The sequence below is a fragment of the Stenella coeruleoalba genome, assembly GCF_951394435.1.
Source record: "Stenella coeruleoalba genome assembly, chromosome: 18".
NCBI lineage: Eukaryota > Metazoa > Chordata > Mammalia > Artiodactyla > Delphinidae > Stenella > Stenella coeruleoalba.
Genome location: NC_137164.1, coordinates 8,765,329 through 8,785,049, shown reverse-complemented (window position 1 = coordinate 8,785,049; position 19,721 = coordinate 8,765,329). Strand labels below are relative to the sequence as shown.

General features: G+C 37.7%; 1 protein-coding gene across 4 annotated transcripts in view; it reads left to right on the top strand.

The window, feature by feature from the left end:
- The window catches only part of LOC307176457 (NEDD4-binding protein 2-like 2), a 63,173-nt gene extending 44,675 nt beyond the window's left edge, over positions 1 to 18,498 (top strand). For 2 of the 4 annotated variants that reach the window (XM_079902576.1, XM_079902574.1), the window contains 4 exons: positions 9,118 to 10,877; positions 13,334 to 13,419; positions 14,753 to 14,798; positions 17,044 to 18,498. In XM_079902576.1, the coding sequence (XP_079758702.1) occupies positions 9,118 to 10,877; positions 13,334 to 13,419; positions 14,753 to 14,776 (1,870 nt within the window). In that variant the 3' untranslated portion in view covers positions 14,777 to 14,798; positions 17,044 to 18,498. Of the gene's footprint in view, positions 1 to 9,117; positions 10,925 to 13,333; positions 13,420 to 14,752; positions 14,799 to 17,043 lie in introns of those variants that run through there. The other 2 variants (XM_079902575.1, XM_079902578.1) reach the window with 2 other exon arrangements.
- Positions 18,499 to 19,721: the final 1,223 nt, after the last annotated feature.

The window sequence follows — 19,721 nt, the reverse complement described above, 5'->3', positions numbered from 1 at the left end:
TTTTCATAGATATCCAATATCAAGTTCAGGATGTTTCCTTCTGTTCCTGATTGTTAAGTGTTTCTGTTACAAAAGAATGTTGGATTTTGTCAAATGCTTTATCTGTATCAATTGAGATGATCCTGTGGTCTTTGTACTTTATCCTATTGATACGGTGTATTACACTAGTTGATTTTTGGATGTTAAACCAACCTTGCATTCCTGGGATACATCCCACTTCGTCATGATGTATAATCCTTTTTATATGTTGCTGGATTCAGTTTGTTAGTTTATGTTTTGTTTTGTTTTTAGTTTTTTGCGTCTATATCCATAAGTTGTATTGGTCGGTAGTTTTCTTATCTTGTGATGTCTTCATTTGCTTTTGGCATCAGAGTGGTGCCAGCCTTATAGAATGAGCTGGGTTGTGTTCTTTCTTCTTCTGTTTTTTTGAAGAGTTTGTGAAGAATTGGTGTTTTTTCTTCCTTATGTAGTTGATAGAACATTTAAAGAAGCCCATTGAAGCCGTTTGGGCCTGGTCTTTTCTTTGTGAGAAGTTCTGAACATCTTTTAAAATCTAGTTTGCTTTCCTTTCCAGCAGTTGTTCCTTTACTTTGAGAACTTTTCTTCATCTTTTCTTTTGTGGATGAAAAAAAATGACCTTAATCTTACTTGACAAGAATAATAATTGTGTTTACCACTTTCAAAAGCAAACAAGCAAAATAAAAACAGTATGAAAGTAGGAACAAAGGAAGTAAAGAAAGCAAGCCATATATTTTCTTTTTAAAATATAATTTAATTTTTTTTTTGGCCACATTGTGGCATGCTGGATGTGGGATCTTAGTTCCCCAACCAGGGATTGAACCCGTGCCCCGTGCAGTAGAAGCATGGAGTCTTAACCATTGGACCACCAGGGGAGTCCCAAGCCATATATTTTCATTAAATGTTTTAATGGTTAACCTGTGAATAAAATAATGTCATTTTATTGCATTGAATCAATAGGTCATTTTGCTTTAAAGTCAAAAATCTCACAGCCAGGGGCTTCGCTGGTGGCGCAGTGGTTGGGGGTCCGCCTGCCGATGCAGGGGACGCGGGTTCGTGCCCCGGTCCGGGAGGATCCCACATGCCGCGGAGCGGCTAGGCCTGTGATCCATGGCCACTGAGCCTGCGCATCCAGAGCCTGTGCTCCGCAACGGGAGAGGCTACAGCAGTGAGAGGCCCGTGTACCGCAAAAAAAAAAAAAAAAAAAAGATATTAAATATAGCTCCCTGTGTTATACAGTAGGTTCTTGTTGTTTACCTATTTTGTATACAGTGGTATGTATCTGTTAATCCCAAATTCCTAATTTATCCCTGCCCTTTCCATTTGGTAACCATAAGTTTGTTTTCTATGTCTGTGAGTCAATTTCTGTCTTGTAAATAAGTTCATTTGTATGATATTTTTAGATTCCACTTATAAGTGATATCATATGATGTCTTTCTCTGACTGACTTGACTCAATAATGATAATCTCTAGGTCCATCCATATTGCTCCAAATGGCACTGTTTCACTCTTTTATGACTAATATTCCATTGTGTGTGTACACACACACACACACACACACACACACACACACACACACACCCATCTTCTTTATTCATTCATCTGTTGATCGACATTTTGGTTGCTTCCATGTCTTGGATATTTTAAATAGCGCCTTTGCTCTTTTTTTAAATCCAATTGTTTTTTGTTTCTTTGTTGTTGAGCTTTAGGAATTCTCTGTATATTCTGGATATTAATCTTTTATCAGTTATATGATTTGCAAATATTTTCTCTTCTGTTGGTTGCCTTTTTACTAAGTTAATATTGTCTTTTTTATTTTTTATTTTTGTTTGTTTGGTTTTTTGCGGTACACGGGCCTCTCACTATTGTGGCCTCTCCCGTTGCGGAGCACAGGCTCTGGACGTGCAGGCTCAGCGGCCATGGCTCACGGGCCTAGCCGCTCCACGGCATGTGGGATCTTCCCGGACCGGGGCACGAACCCGTGTCCCCTGCATTGGCAGGTGGACTCTCAACCACTCCCCCTTCCCTCTCCCTACTGGTAACCTTTAGTTGGTTCTCTATATCTTGAGTCTGCTTCTTTTTGTTATATTCACTAGTTTGTTTTATTTTTTAGATTCCACATGTAAGTGATATCATACAGTTTTGTCTTTCTCTGTCTGACTTATGTCACTTAGCATGATACCCTCCAAATCCATCCATGTTGCTACAAATGGCAAAATTTCATTTTTTTTATGGCTGAGTAGTATTCCATTGTGTGTGTGTGTGTGTGTGTGTGTATGGCACATTTTCTTTATCCATTCGTCTGTTGATGGACATTTAGATTGCTTCCATATCTTGGCAATTGTAAATAATGCTGCCACAAACATTAGGGTGCATGTATCTTTTCAAATCAGAGTTTTTATTTTTTTGGATATATACCCAGGAGTGGAATTGCTGGATAATGTGGTAGTTCTAGTTTTAGTTTTTTGAGAAACCTTCATACTGTTTTCCATGGTGGCTGTACCGATTTGCATTCCCACCAACAGTGTACCGGAGTTCCCTTTTTTCCACATCCTTTCCATCATTGGTTATTTGTGTTCTTTTTGATGGTAGCCATTCTGACAGGTGTGAGTTGATACATCATTGTGGTTTTGATTTGCATTTCCCTGATGATTAGCAATGTTGAGCCTCTTTTCAGGTGCCTGTTGGCCATCTGCATGTTCTCTTTGAAAAAATGTCTATTCAGTTCTTCTGCCCTTTTTTTTTTTTTTTTTTTGGCGGTTTGCGGGCCTCTCACTGTTGTGGCTTCTCCTGTTGCGGAGCGCAGGCTCCAGACACGCAGGCTCAGCGGCCATGGCTCACGGGCCCAGCCACTCCGCGGCATGTGGGATCTTCCTGGACCGGGGCACGAACCCGTGTCCCCTGCATCGGCAGGCGGACTCTCAACCACTGCGCCACCAGGGAAGCACTCTTCTGCCCATTTTTAAATCGAGTTGTTTGGGTTTTTTTTTTTTTTTCTTGATATTGAGTTGTATGAGCTGCTTATATAAGTTGGATATTAACCCCTTATCAGTCATATCATTTGCAAATATTTTCTCCCATTGAGTATTATCTTTCGGCTTTGTCGACAGTTTCCTTTGCTGAGCAAAAGCTTTTAAGTTTAATTAGGTCCCATTTGTTTCTTTTTGCTTTTATTTCCTTTGCTTTAGGAGACAGATCCAAAAACATATTGCTACAATTTATGTCAAAGAGTGTTCTGCCTATGTTTTCCTTTAGGAGTTTTATGGTTTCCAGTCTTACATTTAGGTCTTTAATCCATTTGGAATTTATTTTTGTATGTGGTGTTAGAGAGTGTTCTAATTTCATTCTTTTACATGTGGCTGTCTGGTTTTCCCAGCACCACTTATTGAAGAGACTGTTGTTTTTCTCCATTGTATATCCTTGCCTCTTTTGTCGTAGATTAATTGACCATACTGTGTAGGTTTAAGGAATTTCTAGTTTCTGTTGTTGAAAATTGGAGAACCCAAAGAAATCTTATAGGTTTTTATGACTTTTAAGTAAACTTCATGGTTATCCTGACTAAACCTAATTTGATAACAGTCTTTTAGTACTTTATCTTTATTGAGTCACTTACTTCAATTTAATTTTTATAGAAACTTTCTTTCTTGTACTCATATTCTACTGATTGACATAATGTTTAATCAAACTATAAAATTATAGTACCATTATGATAAGTATAAACAGACTTGGGAAAAACTCACCTGACTGCTTGTAAATATGCAGCCCTAAATAATGGGAGCAGAAATGTGTAGTTGTACTAGAGAGCAGCCATCTAGCTGCAAGCATTTTGTATGTCATTGGCATTAGTTATTCTATTCTACAGAGGCGATGGAAAGAATTTGTCATTGGTTAGGTAGAGGTCATTTAAGGGCATCTATATTAATCTTTACAACTCTGCAAGAAGGTAGTGTTATCTCCATTTCAGAAGGGAGACCTGATTTGCCCAAGATCCCACTACTAGCTTATTACTGAACCAAGAGGACCTAGGCCTGGATTATTTCAACCACAGTCATTCCATAAAGCTGTGAGACCTCTCTTTTATAATCTGTGTATTTTAATTGAGTTTTACTTCATGTATTGCCCATGCTTCATGAATTAGTGTATAGGCCTCTGCAATAAGAAATAACGTTTCTGGCTCCCTTAATTATTTTCCTGATGAAGAACATTAAGCAATAACTATATATATATATATATATATATATATATTTTTTTTTTTTTTTTATCCATAGCAGTCAATTTTGGCTTTATCTGGATGTTCTCTCACCTTTGTCTTCAGGTCACAGTTCACTTGGTCAGGTTAGCTTGTCTCTTAGCAACACTACCTTTCTAATTCTTAAAAAGTGCACTCCATCTGAACCCAGGAGCTTGGATTCTAAACCATTATCTAAAAAGCAAAATCTTATTAATCAGAGATATGTTACCATTCGTTCTTTCCTTATTTCTTCCTTTCTTTTCTAAAGCTACAGCCCATGCGTCCATCTCTTCTGGTTTCTTCTCCATGACTAACTTATATTTAGTGATGCTTCTTCTCTTTTAATGGTGCCATTCACCTCTAAGTGAATCAGCATGAGTGAGACATAGGTTTGATGAGCCTTTCACACTTTATAAATACATAAATACATCTATTGATTAGGCACATCCAATGTATACATTCTCACAGAAGTTGTCACCACCATCACTTCTCTTATCTCCCAAGTGCTTCACAAGTCCCTGTTACTGCTTTGTTTTTTCTTTCCAGAAGTCCTGTTCCAAGTACTAGAACAAGTGTGGTCACTATATAGAGCTTCCATGGTGCAGAACTAGAAAAAGTCTCTGACACACTTCCTTATAAAGTTAGTCTTCGGATTTTCATACTTCTTGGCATTGTATTGTATTTTTAATTGAAATTCCAAGCCTTAAGACTTCTTTGATTAACTCTTTTAGCAAACTGCCTTAATAAATTGCGTGATCTCCTAGATTCTAATAGTTATTTTTTAAGCCACCTCGTTCTTTCATGATCCATGTTAAATTCTCTGCAGGCATCATGAGTTTTCATCACTGGCAGGTCCTTTCTCAAAGTAGCTATCAGATTGTAATCCATTTAAAAAACATAGGAACCCTTGAGGAGTGTTAGAGAAGCCCTCATCTTTTCTACTTTCTAAATTCTGCTATAGGGACAGATTAATTTACTGGTTAAGACTCTGAGCTGAACTTTGAGGCAATTGATTTAGCAGCGCTCTCTCCAAACCCCTACCTTGTACAGGCTTCTGTGTATCAGCAAATGGCTACTTCATCCCTCTGATTGTTCAGGCCAAAATCTTTGCACTCATGCTTGATTATTATCTTTTTCTCATACTCTAACCAATTTGTTTTCAATTCCTGCTTGTCTTTCCTTCAAAATATATCCATAATGTGATCACTCTTCACTACCTCTATCCCTTGACAAATGAGTTAACTTCAGGAGGAGCCCCTTGTGTCCATTGGCCTAAGTTAATAGGCCACCTACCCTGGCCTTCCCGTTGGTCATATAAAACCTTGACATAAAGTTCAATTAGGGAGATGAGTCCTGTTCCACACTACCTTCTCTCACTTTCTGGTGTTATTCCTTGTTTGCTTTCATACAGAGGGAGAGAGAGAAAAAGAAAAAAGTCTCAAGACACTATTAGGGTAGTGATAGTAGGAGTCAGGGCCCAAGAGCTGCTTCCCTCAAAAGGACTCAACTCTTGCCAGCATAAACATCTCTGTGTTTGTGCACATGTGAGAATTTGAAGATGAGAGGAGGAAGAGGAATTTGAAGATGAGAGGAGGAAGAAAAAGAAGGGAAGTGTAAAATTCTCCTTTTTAGTTGAGAGGCAATTTTGTATAATGGTTAAAGAGTATAGACTCTAAAGCCAGTCAGTCTTGGTCTGAATTGTGCCAGTAGCCATGTGACCCTGGGCAAATTCTTCTTTTTTCTTTTTTTCCAGTTTTATTGAGAAATAATCGACATATATCACTGTGTAAATTTAAGCTATACACTATGATGGTTTCATTTACATACATTGTGAAATGATTACCACAATAGGTTTAGTTAACATCCATCAATTCTTATAGATACAATAAAAATAAAAGAAAAACGTTTTTCTCCAGTGGTAAGAACTCCTAGGATCTACTCTCTTAACAACTTTCCTAAATACCATACAGCAGTGTTAACTATAGTCATTGTGTTATACGTTAAATCCCTAATACTTATTTATCTAATAACTGTAAGTTTGTACCTTTTGGCCACATTCCTCCAATTCCCCCTTATCCCAACCCCCGCCTCGGGTAACCACAAATATAATCTCTTTTTCTATGAGTTTTTTTGTTCATTTTGTTTTAGATGCCAAATATAAGTGAGATCATACAGTATTTGGCTTTCTCTGTCTGACTGATTTCACATACCATAATGCCTTAAAGTTTCATCCATGTTGTCACAAATGGTAGAATTTCCTCATTTTATATGGCTGAATAATAGTCCATTGTATATATATACCACAACTTCTTTATCCATTCATCCATTGATGGGCACTTGTTTCCATGTTTTGGCTATTGCAAATAATGCTTCTGTGAACATGGGGTACAGATACCTTTTTGAGTTAGTGTTTTTATTTCCTTTGCATATATCCCCAGAAGTGGAATTGCAAGATCATATGGTGGTTCTATTTTTAATTTTTTGAAGAACCTCCATGCTGCTTTATATTGTGACTGTAGTTGGGAAGATTCTTCAGCTTCTCTTTGTTTCAGTTGCCTTTTTGAGTTGGGGGTAAAACTAGCATTTGCCTTACCACATATGGTTATTGTGAAGATTAGGTAAGTTAGTACATGTAAAGCAATTAAATAATCTTAACATATAGTGAGTGTGCACTAAATAGTTTTTTTTTTTAAAGCCAATTTTCAAAGTAGCATTGTGAACCTTGTAATTCCTGGTGGCATAAGGAGCTATAAACACTTTTATGATGAACCATATCTAGGAACCCCATTTCCATAGATTAGAGTTCTCCTTCCTTGTGCACTAGAGAGCTGTTTAAAGGGACAGTGGCTGCACATTAAGTGCATTCAAGTCCACAGAGTCACCAGTCCTGGAGTGAGTCTTAAGTCCTTAGTATTTTACCATTTAGGCCAACAAATAAAGCAACAACAAATTCAGCTTATTCTTTTCCTCCTTTCCCTGCAACAGGATGGTTCATGTTTGGGTGAAGAGAGTGGAGTTTGTTTTTAGGATGACAGACTAGTCTGCAGTATGCATTTTATAACTGTGACTGCACTTTAGACTTCAACTAGACCTTTCATTGGAGTCAGATAGAACTGACCATGAAGGAGAGTTACTGCCAAAGTTGACATTCTTTACTCGATATTCTTTTTATAGATACCATCTTAACTGCTTCTCAGTAATTTACTGTTTCTTAATGTTCTTCTTTTTAAAAAAATTTTTAAATTTAATTTTTAATTGAAGTGTAGTTGATTTACAACCTTAATGTTCTTTCTAAACCAACATCCAGGGATATATAAACAAGGGCAGCAGCAATTAGTTGACAAAGAACAAGGTATTCAGGGGTCCTGACTATTGAAAATTGCCTAGCAGCATGGGATGGAATAAACCAGGCCAGAGGCTGGGGCAATTTTCTTTTCTTTTTTTTTTTTTTTAAAGAAGATGTTGGGGGTAGGAGTTTAGTAATTTATTTATTTATTTTTGCTGTGTTGGGTCTTTGTTTCTGTGCGAGGGCTTTCTCTAGTTGTGGCAAGTGGGGGCCACTCTTCATCGCAGTGCGCAGGCCTCTCACTATTGCGGCCTCTCTTGTTGCGGAGCACGGGCTGCAGACACGCAGGCTCAGTAGTTGTGGGTCACGGGCCTAGTTGCTCCGCGGCATATGGGATGGATCCTCCCAGACCAGGGCTCGAACCCGTGTCCCCTGCATTAGCAGGCAGATTCTCAACCACTGTGCCACCAGGGAAGCCCTGGGGCAGTTTTAATAAGTTCTTTTGTCCAATGCCCAGCCAATTGACCAACTTCTCTTTTCTGTTATCTCTTTCTGCTTCGGCGTTTGTTTAAGTGTTTATTTTCCTATTCCTCTACCCTGGATTTTTTTCCTCAGCTGTATCTATTGTCCTTCCTCTACTACATTTTACTATGTTTCCATCTGTACATTGTGGAAGAGAAGATAACTAAACCTTTATATCCGAAATTAGAAAATTTCCTAAATCCTCCTTTTTCTCTCAGGATCAAAGATTGCCTTCAATTAAGGGGCACCGTGAACTTTTAGTGTGCTTGATGAGAGCATTATTGCTCGTTTGGGTGGGATAACTTTTCACTGTGGAATTGTCCCTGGCATTGCAGGATGGTTAACACCCCTGGCCCCAGTACCAAGTGCCAGTAACACATTTCCAGTCATTGAGACCACCAGAAATGCCTTCACACATTTCCACACACCCCACAAAGTAGTGGTAGAGCCTCTGGTTTAGAACCACTGCTCACTAGGCAGTTGGAAGCATATCATCCCAATACTGAACTTGGCTGCTCATTATCAACTGTTCTTTACAGTTTGATGGAGCAACTTAATTGCCAAAGTTTTTACGTCTAGAGAAAATCTAGCTATTTGAGCCATTAAAGCGGTGCCATTTACACTATACCCGTCACTTTTCACTTTTCAAAATTCAAGATGTTGGGATAACCAAGTTGTTTATTGGTAATATATATATATATATAAAGTATCTTAGGGAAAATATTAGGCTTTCATAAAGTTATTGGTTTATGAAATGAGTATGTGAAAATGAGTTGTAAGTTTCTCAAAGTGTATTCACTTTTATCAGGTTGGCCAAAAAGTTCGTTTGGGTTTTTCTATGTTATGGAAAACCTGAAAACAAACTTTTTGGCCAACCCAATCATTTAGAGGATTAAAGCATATCTCTTTCAAAGGTGATTTTTAAAATATAGTTCAAAGTGGACACACACTTTAGAATCTCTTATACTAATGATTTGTATATCTGCACATTGAGTATAATATTTTAGTTTATAATGTTATATAAGTAAGTTATGAATTTCTTAATTCTTTTATGTTTCAGAGAAAGAGATTTGAAGAAAACTGGGCACAGGTTCGGCAAAGCCAAGAAGAGAAACAGAAAAAGAAACAAAAAGCAGAACAGTCATAGTAAAATCATGGAGGAAAACTCATTTGAAACCTTAAGTTATCTTACACCAGAAGATCAGGACCCATCTCAGAATGAAGAGGAAGACTTAGAAGAGACCAAAAGAGAATCAGAGTATTCCTTAACGGGTGATCTGAGAAATGAAGTAGGAGATTTTGTGAATGTCCATAAAGATGAGAGACAGGAAAACATAAATTTTGAAAACAGTTTGCCACATGTTATGTCTGTAGTTGAGTTGGACAATACACCAAAGAATTTCCTCCCCAAGGAAGATGATGACTTGTTTCTAAATTTGTCATTGATGCCAAATGAAATCTCTGTTGCTTATTCAACAGTGACTCAAAATCTCCCCTATGTAGCAAGTGATGACTGCCCTGGCACAAAGATAGAAAAGCATATAGAAAGTAGGGATATCATGGCATTACACATCCAAGACCGATTTGTTGAAACCCCACGCTCATTTATGCAGAAGAAAGAGATGGTAGATAAGAGTCTCCTGAATGAAACAAGTCTGTACCATCAATATGGATCCAGAACTTCAGATAAAGTTTTAAGAAAAGAACAAGGAGTAAATACATCTAAAAATAATTACTGGGCTTTTTTCTCAAATGATTTCTCTGATGAAGAATTACAGTTGGGCTCTGATAGACAACCCTATTTTGGTAGCTGGCCTGAGGGACCTAATAAGTTTATATGTGAACAGAGACCAAAGAGAGATAGATGGCAAAAACTGGCTCATCCTGACAACAGGAGACAATTGATTAAATTGATCTCTCCTTCTGAAGGAGCATCAGGACCAGGAAACAGTCCTGAAACATTGATAGAAGAGAAGCTATCGATAGAAAATGAAGGTTTGTCACCTCCAACTGAGAATATAGATTCAATCATAGAAACAGAGACAAATATCTTTGGAAGCCACTTCCTTAAGCTGGATAGCCTAAAGAATGCCTTACACTCAACAAAGAATAAAAAAAGGAGGCAGAAAAGGATTTTCAGTTTGGCACCAAACTTTAACTTACTGGGACAGAGTCATATCAATGTAAAAGAAATGGGGGAATGTGAATTGTTAACAGAAAGCCATGGAATAAAAATTATTTTGGAAGAAAAAAAAGATGTAATTTCAGAAATAAATAATGAAGAAGAGAATAAGCAAAACATTATGACCTTCAATCATCATCCATCATGGTTTTACTTTGACATTGTCAAAGATTCTCTTCTAAATGTTGGTGGACAATTTTATTCTCATTACCTGCTATTTAATAGACTAAGGCACTCTGTGTATTTTTACAAAAGCCCCATTCCTTCTCTTATGCTACAATATACATCTAGCTTTTGGAAGATATCTTTTACAAGCAAGAAACCGTTTTTGACTTCCAACTCTCAGAGGAGAGTAGATGATAAACTAAATGATGTAAGGTTCACTTCTTCAGAAATTTTAAGTAGCCCACCTGATACTTTGTACTCTTTTAGGGTCACTAATGATCTTCACTTTTTAAATGAAAGTTTTGGTGAAAAGCTAGAGACATGGGAAGAACCTAAACCATTACAGTTCTCACAAACAGAGGATAACCAAGATGTAACAAGCACTGACTACTATGATTCCCTTGAGCTACCATTATCACAAGAGTTTGCCTTTCAACTAGTAAAGCTTTTTGGATCTCCTGGAGTTCCAGTGGGTAAATTGAGTTTATTTGCTACAAATAAAAAGTCCAGTTTAACATATGTGAGTAATTTTTGCAGTGTTTCTACCTCATGTTAGTGATTTCATGCAGTTAATTGATGTTGTGATACTTTTCGGCGGTGGAAGTGGAGGACACGTAGCAAATGGTGCTCGGTGGAGTCATGCCCCATACCCCACCTCCACAGCCAGTCGTCTGAAATGTCTTTGAGCATGTTGAATACTTGGACTCTCAGTTTCAACAGACAGTGGGAAGAATGAAGAATGAGACAGGCAAACAGTGATTATGTAACAAATAGAGATGTACTGCTTTCTTTAAGAAAAATCTTTCTGCTTTCTGCATTTCCCTTGTTTGGCACATGGCCCTTTCCTTTCTCATTCACATTATAGCTCATAGATATGAGAATAGTAAAAGGGGGACAATGAAGATTAAGTGATGAAAAAAATATCTGAAATCAGTTGAATTTAATTTTTAAGAACTGAGAAGGGTGCTGAAAAGAAGGTTAGGAAGGAGTCTGACTGGTTGACTTGAAAAGTTCCTTTGGGCTCTTAAGATTGTTGTTTTTGGAAGTGAAAAATCTACCTGTGAATTAAAAATGAAAATATGATTTTTTAATATTGTAAGTAAAATTCTAAGTAAATTTCTGCTAAATAGTATGCCTGTGCAAGATGCTAAATATCTTAAAGAGGAAATGAGGCACATATCCCAACTTTTCCTTATCTGTAAGTCAATTGCACGTGTTAATGACTTCATGCAATTGCATGTGTCCCCTTCCTTGGGGACAGAAGCTGTAAGAGCCAAGAAGTAAAGCTCCAGTCCCTGCATCCTGTATCTTCGTGATATTCTTTTTCTTCTGTACTTACCAGGGAGACTGGGGTTCTCTAACAGCTTGATTTCCAGTGTTTTTTACTTTGCTCCTAAACTTCTGCTGTTCTGGACAAGCTTGGTCCACTCAGCTCAGACCCAAGATTAGCTAAGTCTCAGAGTCAGAGGAGTCACAACTATCAACCTGTTCTGGCATCATGTTTATCATTTTTGCAAACTTTGTGAATAATCACATCGTAACTGCTGCAATTTTCTGTCCTCCTAGATGCACCAAAGAAACATACCAATTTAAAAAATTAAACTGTATTTGCTTTGGAGAATTTAAAAAGATAATGGAAGTCATTTTAAGCCGGGAATATTAGTCCAAAGTCCATATTCTGAAGTCATATGCAAAATTCTTTGTGGCATTTTGTGCCATTTTTCTGGGAGAAAGTCCATAGATTTTAACAGCTTCTCAGGGATGTCCATGACCCCAAAATATTAACAATCACTGCCTTAGATTGGCACCAGAAAGCATGAAGGCACTAGTGGGAAAAGATTCTAAACCTCCTCCTTTGAATGCACAATACTATCATAATCAACAATAATGATCCAGCATCCATTAATTAAGCTTTGGAAAGCTTTTTAGAGGAAATAGACCTCATTCATCAAGTAGCTTACCTTCTAAATGGGGAGACAAGACTAACACAAAACAAAATTATTGCATATAGAAAATATAAATGAGAAGCTTATGAATATTTTATGAGTGAGGTTAGCTGTGCTAAAGGGATTGTTGAAGAGAATATGGGGTTATGGTTTTGTCTGGGATGGCTCCAAATGGAAGTGAATTATAAGCAGTGCTTATACAAATATGACTTAAAAGAAAAACAGGGAAAGAATTTTACATTTGGAAATGGTGTATGCTTAAAAAAGGAAAGGAGAAAACTGGAAGTGGAGGCTGTAAACTAATTCGTTTACCTAGGTTGGACATGCAAAGCTCTGGTGTATCTATGACCTTGTAAATAAAACAGGGAACTCAAATGAATTCTATTATTAGGAGCTCTGCAGGCACAGTGGGATTATATAGTAGAGTCATACATAGGCCTGAAGAAACCAAACTACCCATGTTGCTGGGGATATGCGAGTATAGGAAAAATATTTTCCGTGGTTTGGTATGGCTGATAGGTATAAATCAATGTCTGGACTTGCTTATGAGCATCATAATTGTAAAGATTTTTTCTCCCAGACACTCTTACGTGGAAGGAGCAATTTGCAAGAAAACTAAACTTGCTGTACTTGCAGTGTTTTATACATGTCACAGGAAAGGATGTCTACCTAAATTTTATGCCCTGTGACAATACCACTTGAAGCTACTGATGTGTATATATTTGTACTTACATGAGAATATGAACTATGATACATATCACTTTACATATATACATAAGCATTTTTATTGAGTCTGGATAGTGTTTACTAACAGAGATCTGAGAGAGACTAACTCCTGCTTTAGCTATCACTGAAATATCTTCAAAACCAGGCTTTTATCATTATGGTGGTCTAGATATCATGTTTGTATGTCTTCATATTTAGGGTAAAAATATGTGTGACATTAGAGATGAAATTTGTTCTTTTTTTTTTTTTTTTTACAGAATCTTTGTTGCCTGACGACTGTGTGGTTCCTCTTGACTGGAAGACACTGAAGATGATCTGTTTGCAGTGGAAGACGTCAGTAGAGGTATATTTTTATGGCTTTCAAAGCAGACCTTCTCTAACTGGTTTCTTTTTTTATTGATTTTTAAATTTTTAATACAATTTTTAAAGGTTACTTTCCATTTACAGTTATTATAAAATATTGGTTATATTCCCTGTGTTGTACAATACATTCTTAAGCCTAGCTTATACCCAATAGTTTGTACCTCCCACTTACCCACCCCTATATTGCCCCCGCCTCCCATAATCACTAGTTTGTTCCCTATATCTGAGTCTGCTTCTTTTTTGTTTTATTCACTAGTTTGTTATATTTTTAGATTTCACATATGCAATATCATATAATGTTTGTCTTTCTCTGTCTGACTTATTTCACTTAGCATAATGCCCTCTAACTAGTTTCTTAAAAAAAAAGAAAAAAGAAAACCTGTTCCATCAAATGTAACATGAAGAGCTACATCCATTGTATTAAATTAGAGAAAGAATGTATGTGGATGGGTGGATAATCTATGCATGTTTCTTTCAGTTAGTCCCAAACAGAAAGTTGCATTTAATTCCCTAACTTTGTTGTAGTGTAGGCTGGTATAAGGGCCAACTGTGGGTGACTGAGGTCCCCGTTTTAGGAGAGTCATTTATTCTTCTTTACATCTTTTTCTCCTGTCCAGCCCTCAATCTTATCTTGTTATAATAAAGTAACAGCTACAAATTAGATTCATATTTACGTGACTTGGAAGCACCTCATTATTGGTATGTTCTGGTGGTCCATGATGGTTCTGACAGGCTGTTAATTTTCCAGGTAGCTGGAGGAGGACTGGTTGGGAAGGTTAGAAAGGTAACAGAAACTCTGGAAAATCCAGTACTCTGTGTAATGTAATGAGGAGAGGGTGGCTGGTATTCTGTTTACATTAGTTGATAGTGACTTATATGTGCCCAAAGGCAATGCCAGAGGTACATTTTGAAATAAATAGTAAAATCAAGGTTTAGTGAAACATAGAATTATATAGTTCAGGATAGTAGGTATTTCTTAACTGTTCATATAAACACAGCTGTGGGAAAAGTAGATTTGTTTGTGTGCTCAGGTAGTAAAACCAAATACATTTTTCTACATATTTCTCCTCATTCCCATGGAGACCTTTTCCTACCTAAACATACACACACACACACACACACACACACACACACACACACACACGCATACACACACGCACACAGCAATAATTTAAATGTTTAAACTGACATTTATGTTTATTATGTTTTTTCTCATTTGGAGAGTGTCCCTATGGGAGTTAAATGATGGTGCAAACCTAATACCAATGGCAAATATTAATCATTATTATATGTATTTTAATTATGATTTCTAGAAAAGACAGAAGAAGATTGGTTAAAAAAATGAGGATTCTTTGAACTGTAAGTACAACTTATTCCAGAGACCTCTATATGATCAGGAGGAAATGGATGTTGACATTATTTGGTTGTAATAGTTCATATGTACTACAATTGAAGAGTAAATATAAAAAATGTAGTCTGTTACCATAGCAACTCTGTGTGCTATTGCACATGTGATGTTTTTATTTCCTTTAAATGTAGATCTTTTTATGAAATACAACAAAGCTTAGATTGTTGCTGCCAAATTTATTTTCCAACTTTATTAGTTAGAATATATTTTAGAGCATTCTGTCAACACACAGTTTATGAGGGATTTCCACCCCCTCACCCCTCACCTCCACCCAGATTGTTAATGTGGTGATGGCTGGGAATTAGGGATATAGGTTATATTTAAATATTAAAAGATTCTCTAGGAAAAGAGGTAAAACATGTAGACAAACTCATGTTTTAAACTTGACATCAAGTGACATTAAAATAAACACATGGCACTTTTTTTCCAAATGCCTAAATTATGAAATAAACACAGCTGCTATGATTTCATTATGTATCTGTCTGCATTTGATAAGAATTGAATGTACTCTGCATTTACCATATGTTTTCTCTTTTCATTGTTTCCATTTCTCAGCTAACTAGAAATACACATATACCCAGTAAAAATGTTTTTGTTTGTTTTAAACATGGTTCTGCTGAAAGAAGAAGGGGAAGGACTAAAGATCTGGGAGAAGAGTTTAGAGATTTGGAAAATGTGGGATAAATATAGGAGGGGAAGAGATAAGAGGCTATGAGGAATTCCAGAGAAAGGAGGTGAAGAAATTCATTCATTTGTTCAACAAATGTTTATCGAGTTGCCTCAGTTCAGACATTGTTCTACACACTGAGGATATAGCAGTGAAAACATTCCCGGCCTCATGGAGTTTATGTGAGGCTTCCCCTCAGTGTGACACCAGTATAAGCAGCATGCAACAAGCATGGGTATATTTGGCAGTAGCTAATTTCAGAGTGTTTTCTATCTGCTAATTTTGTGTCAAGGACACTTTATGGACCATACTTTTTTGATTTTTATGTTCATCTTCTACATTCATGCTAAACGAAATGCCCTCTGAACCTCACAGAGCAGTCATCCCTAATTATTTGTCCTCTCTTTTTGGGGAATTTTATGAGTGCTGTAGCCATGTACAGGTTTTTTATAATTGTAATATAGAATGGGCCTCTTAGTTTTGTGTTTGGCATAATTAATGATCAGTGGGCGTCACGGGGTAAACAGAAATTTAGAAAGAAGGAAATAGCAGGAGAATGTGGTTGGCTCTGGGAGCCTCAAATCCCTGCCTATTTCAAAATCCTCTTCTTGCTGGTGGCCAGGGTGTTTATATTGCCTCACTTCTTTAAGGACGTAGGGCAGAGTGCTAGAAAGAGGATGCGTTTGCATCTTGAAGCTACTGCTGACTGGCTATGTGACCTTAAACAAATTACCCTCTCAGAGCCTCAATTTCTTCACCTGTAAAAAAATTACATTCATAATACCAATCTGTCATGGGGATAATAAATGAGGATTAAATGAAATAACTTGTGCAAAGTTCTTACCATAGTGCCTGAAAAATACTAGGCTCTTAGTTAGGGTTAATTCCCTTCCCCTGAGTACCTTAGTTGGTTACAGCTTTGTCTTTGAAATGCCCCTGGCAGAATAGAAATTGTGTTATCTAGGACAGGGGTCCCCAACCCCTGGGCCTTGGACTGGTTCAGGTCTGAGGCCTGTTAGAAACTGGGCCGCACAGCAGGAGATGAGTGGCGGACGAGTGAGTGAAGCTTCTTCTGCACTCCCCATCACTCACATTACCACCTGAACCATCATATATCTCCCCCACCCCGCCACCATCCGTGTAAAAATTGTCTTCCACGAAACTGGTCCCTGGTGCCAAAAAGGTTGGGGACCACTGATCTAGGAGAGCAACATATTGACTCAATAAACTTGTTAACACATTTGCATGAGTTAAATGTATTTATTATTAACTTTATAATGTAAATAGCTGGGTCATCAGGAAATGGGACATAGACCAGGATTTGATTTAGAGACAGAAAGTTGGGCATAATCAGGAGGACAGGCTCTTGAATGAGGCAGGACCAGGCAGGGTGCGGGGCTGTGGGGACAGCGTGAAGTTCTAGATATGAGGGGGTGGCATAAATAGGTCAGGAGTTTGGGAAACTGACAGCAAACTCCATTCATGTCACCATTTTGTCTGGACTTGTCTGGGCTTGTGTTTGTTTGTAGTTGAAGTCTCCGTCTTCCTGGTACTGTTGAAGATCCTCATCATCAAGAAAGAGTGCTAAGTGCCAAACTGAAGGATAATTTAGAGTGATACACTCAGTGGATACCGAAATTGGTTTGAATAATCTGTTCAACTATTCTTAATCAGTTTCCTGATTACTAATAAAAAACTCAACGAAAGAGGTAACAACTTGAACATTTTATTATCTAATTTTGAAGATACTCACCCTACTTTATTTCATGAAGAAAATAAGGCACAGAAAACTTGAGTAGCTTATTTTTAAAATTGCATCAGAATAGAAGGATAGGCCCTATATCCAAGTATGGGTCCATGATTCCATTTCTAGAATTCTGAAATCCAAAAGCCTCTGAAAACCAAAAGTTGTTTTTATTTTGTTTTGTTTCTTAAATGTTTGGCATGAAAACTAAGTTGGCAGCAAGACTTGACCCAAACAGACAGGTTAATTTTACTCCTTATTTATCCCACTTAGCGTGACTCTTCAGACATTTTACTGCAGAAATATTAATGTGTTAAATTACCAGGGGTGCCCTAGACCCCACTTAGAACTTCCTAAATTCTGAAACATATCTGACCTCAAGGATTTTGGTTAGAGATTGTGGGACTTGCACTATACTACAATAATAATTATCTTTATTATTACTATTATTTTAGTTTAATCGTACTTAACAAACTTCAAATACAAAAATTCGTATTTGAAAAATATAAATTAAGGGGTGATTTCTCATTATTCAACATGTAGGCATTTATGTAATCTCTCTGTTTTCAGAAAGGGAGTGTTGCCTGCCGTATCTTGCCTCTTACTCCTCCTCATCCTGTTTTATCTTCTCCAGAGAATAAACCTCCAGGCTTCTGCAGGGGGTGGGCAGCTGCCTGACTGTGTGGACATTTGTTTCTTAAACAGACTTTCAACTGACCTTCCTTTTTAGAGTCCCACGTCCAGCCCTAAATCTTCCAATTCCTGAAATTTTAGGGGTTATGCAGAGTAAATAGTATTGTTTCTTGGCTTTCTGTAATTCAAGTTTTATTTTTAATTTTTTTTCCAAATTAATTAACACTGGGCATTTAGCGTTCCAGTTTTTGAAATTTTGTTGCTGTGATCTTCTCTCTTTTCTTACAGTTTATACTTGAAGATAATAATGATTACCCACCCCGCCAAAAAACCTTTACATTTTCGTGGTTTTGGGGTTTCAGTGAGGGAGTGGAAGTTAAGTATTTGAGTTCTGTCTGCTAAATCAGGAACTGAGCACTTTATTTAAAATAGCTCAATGTTTTTCCTGTGTTCATTTTGTACAGTTTCAGTTTATCTTTCTACTAGACTGTCAGTCTCTTACAGACAGAGACCAAGGTCTTCAGTGTTTGGTTGAACTCCCTAAGGTCTTGCTCTCTGTGCAGGCTCCTAGAGCCGTTGTGAAACTGGACTTACCTTTGGCCTGGGATGGGATGATTTCAGGGAAGAGCTGATCAGGATTAGGGTTGAAGCAGAGGAGACTCTGGCATCTGGGAAATGTTTGGTTTCTTAGGAGACTTCGACAGCAACAATTATGGATTTCTAATGAATACATTAGAGTCCACACCACCATGGCTGTAAGTAAGGGTAACATCATAAATATTTAACAATGAGTATGGCAGGGCTGGTGACCAGTTCTGAGACTCCTTTGTACTGTATTGATGCATACCAGCTAACTACCCACCTAGGCTTCTACTTAGGTTCCAGGAAGCCCCCAGCTTTCTCCAGCTCCTGCCTTTATTACCTTGCCCTAATTTCCAGAATGGAGCTTTAGAAAAATGGGTTGGGGCTACTTTCCCCACCTCCCAGGCTTCCTCCTCAAAACTTATACTCCTCAAGTGTCCCTGTGAACAGTGGCAAATACTAGGTGCTGTGGAAATAGAATTATGGTCATCGCCTTTGGGGAGGAGTGTGATGCCAAATAGAGAGAGGGAAGGAATATAGGAGGCAGAGGCAGTGTGAGGTTAGAATGAGCAAAATCAGTCTTATCCAGAGGACATTTCTGCATTAGCAGACTTATCCTAGGCCACCAGAGTCCTGAGCATTTCCCCTGTCAATTCAGGCAAGCAGACATACTCTGCATGACTGCTCTCCCCTTGTCCCCCTTCCCCTAACCTCTTCGAGCTTCCTGCATCCTCCATCGAGCTTCTAGGGGAAGGATAAGGGAAGAGCCAGGAGGGAGCAGTTTTAAGTATAGAGGCACTACCTCTGAATGGCCAAATAGTGTAGACTGTGGTGGAAGGTGAGAGCTCGAGGTGCTGTAGCAATGAGGGTCCACCATAGAAACAGCTAAGCAGGCACAGAGGGATGCTTTCCTGTCCTTTCCATTCATGTCACTTATGTAACAAGGTGAATAAGTATGTATATAAGGCATTTTTTTGAGTAAAAAATCAGATAAAAGCTTTTGGTAGATGAAGAAAGGACATAGGATTAGAGAAAATTGGGAAGCTACTACCTTTATATTTTAAATGGTTCTACTATGTTACAGGGTCTTTGGTTAGGCTGCTTTGGAAACTTCGTCTTGGTTTCTGACTTCTGCCATCTTGGCATCTGCAGGAGAGGAACCCAGGGCTGACTTACAATTAAGCATTCCAAATTGTGGGGTATTTGGAACTGTAGGTTCGAGGGTTAAATTCCTGGTTTCCAGTGGCT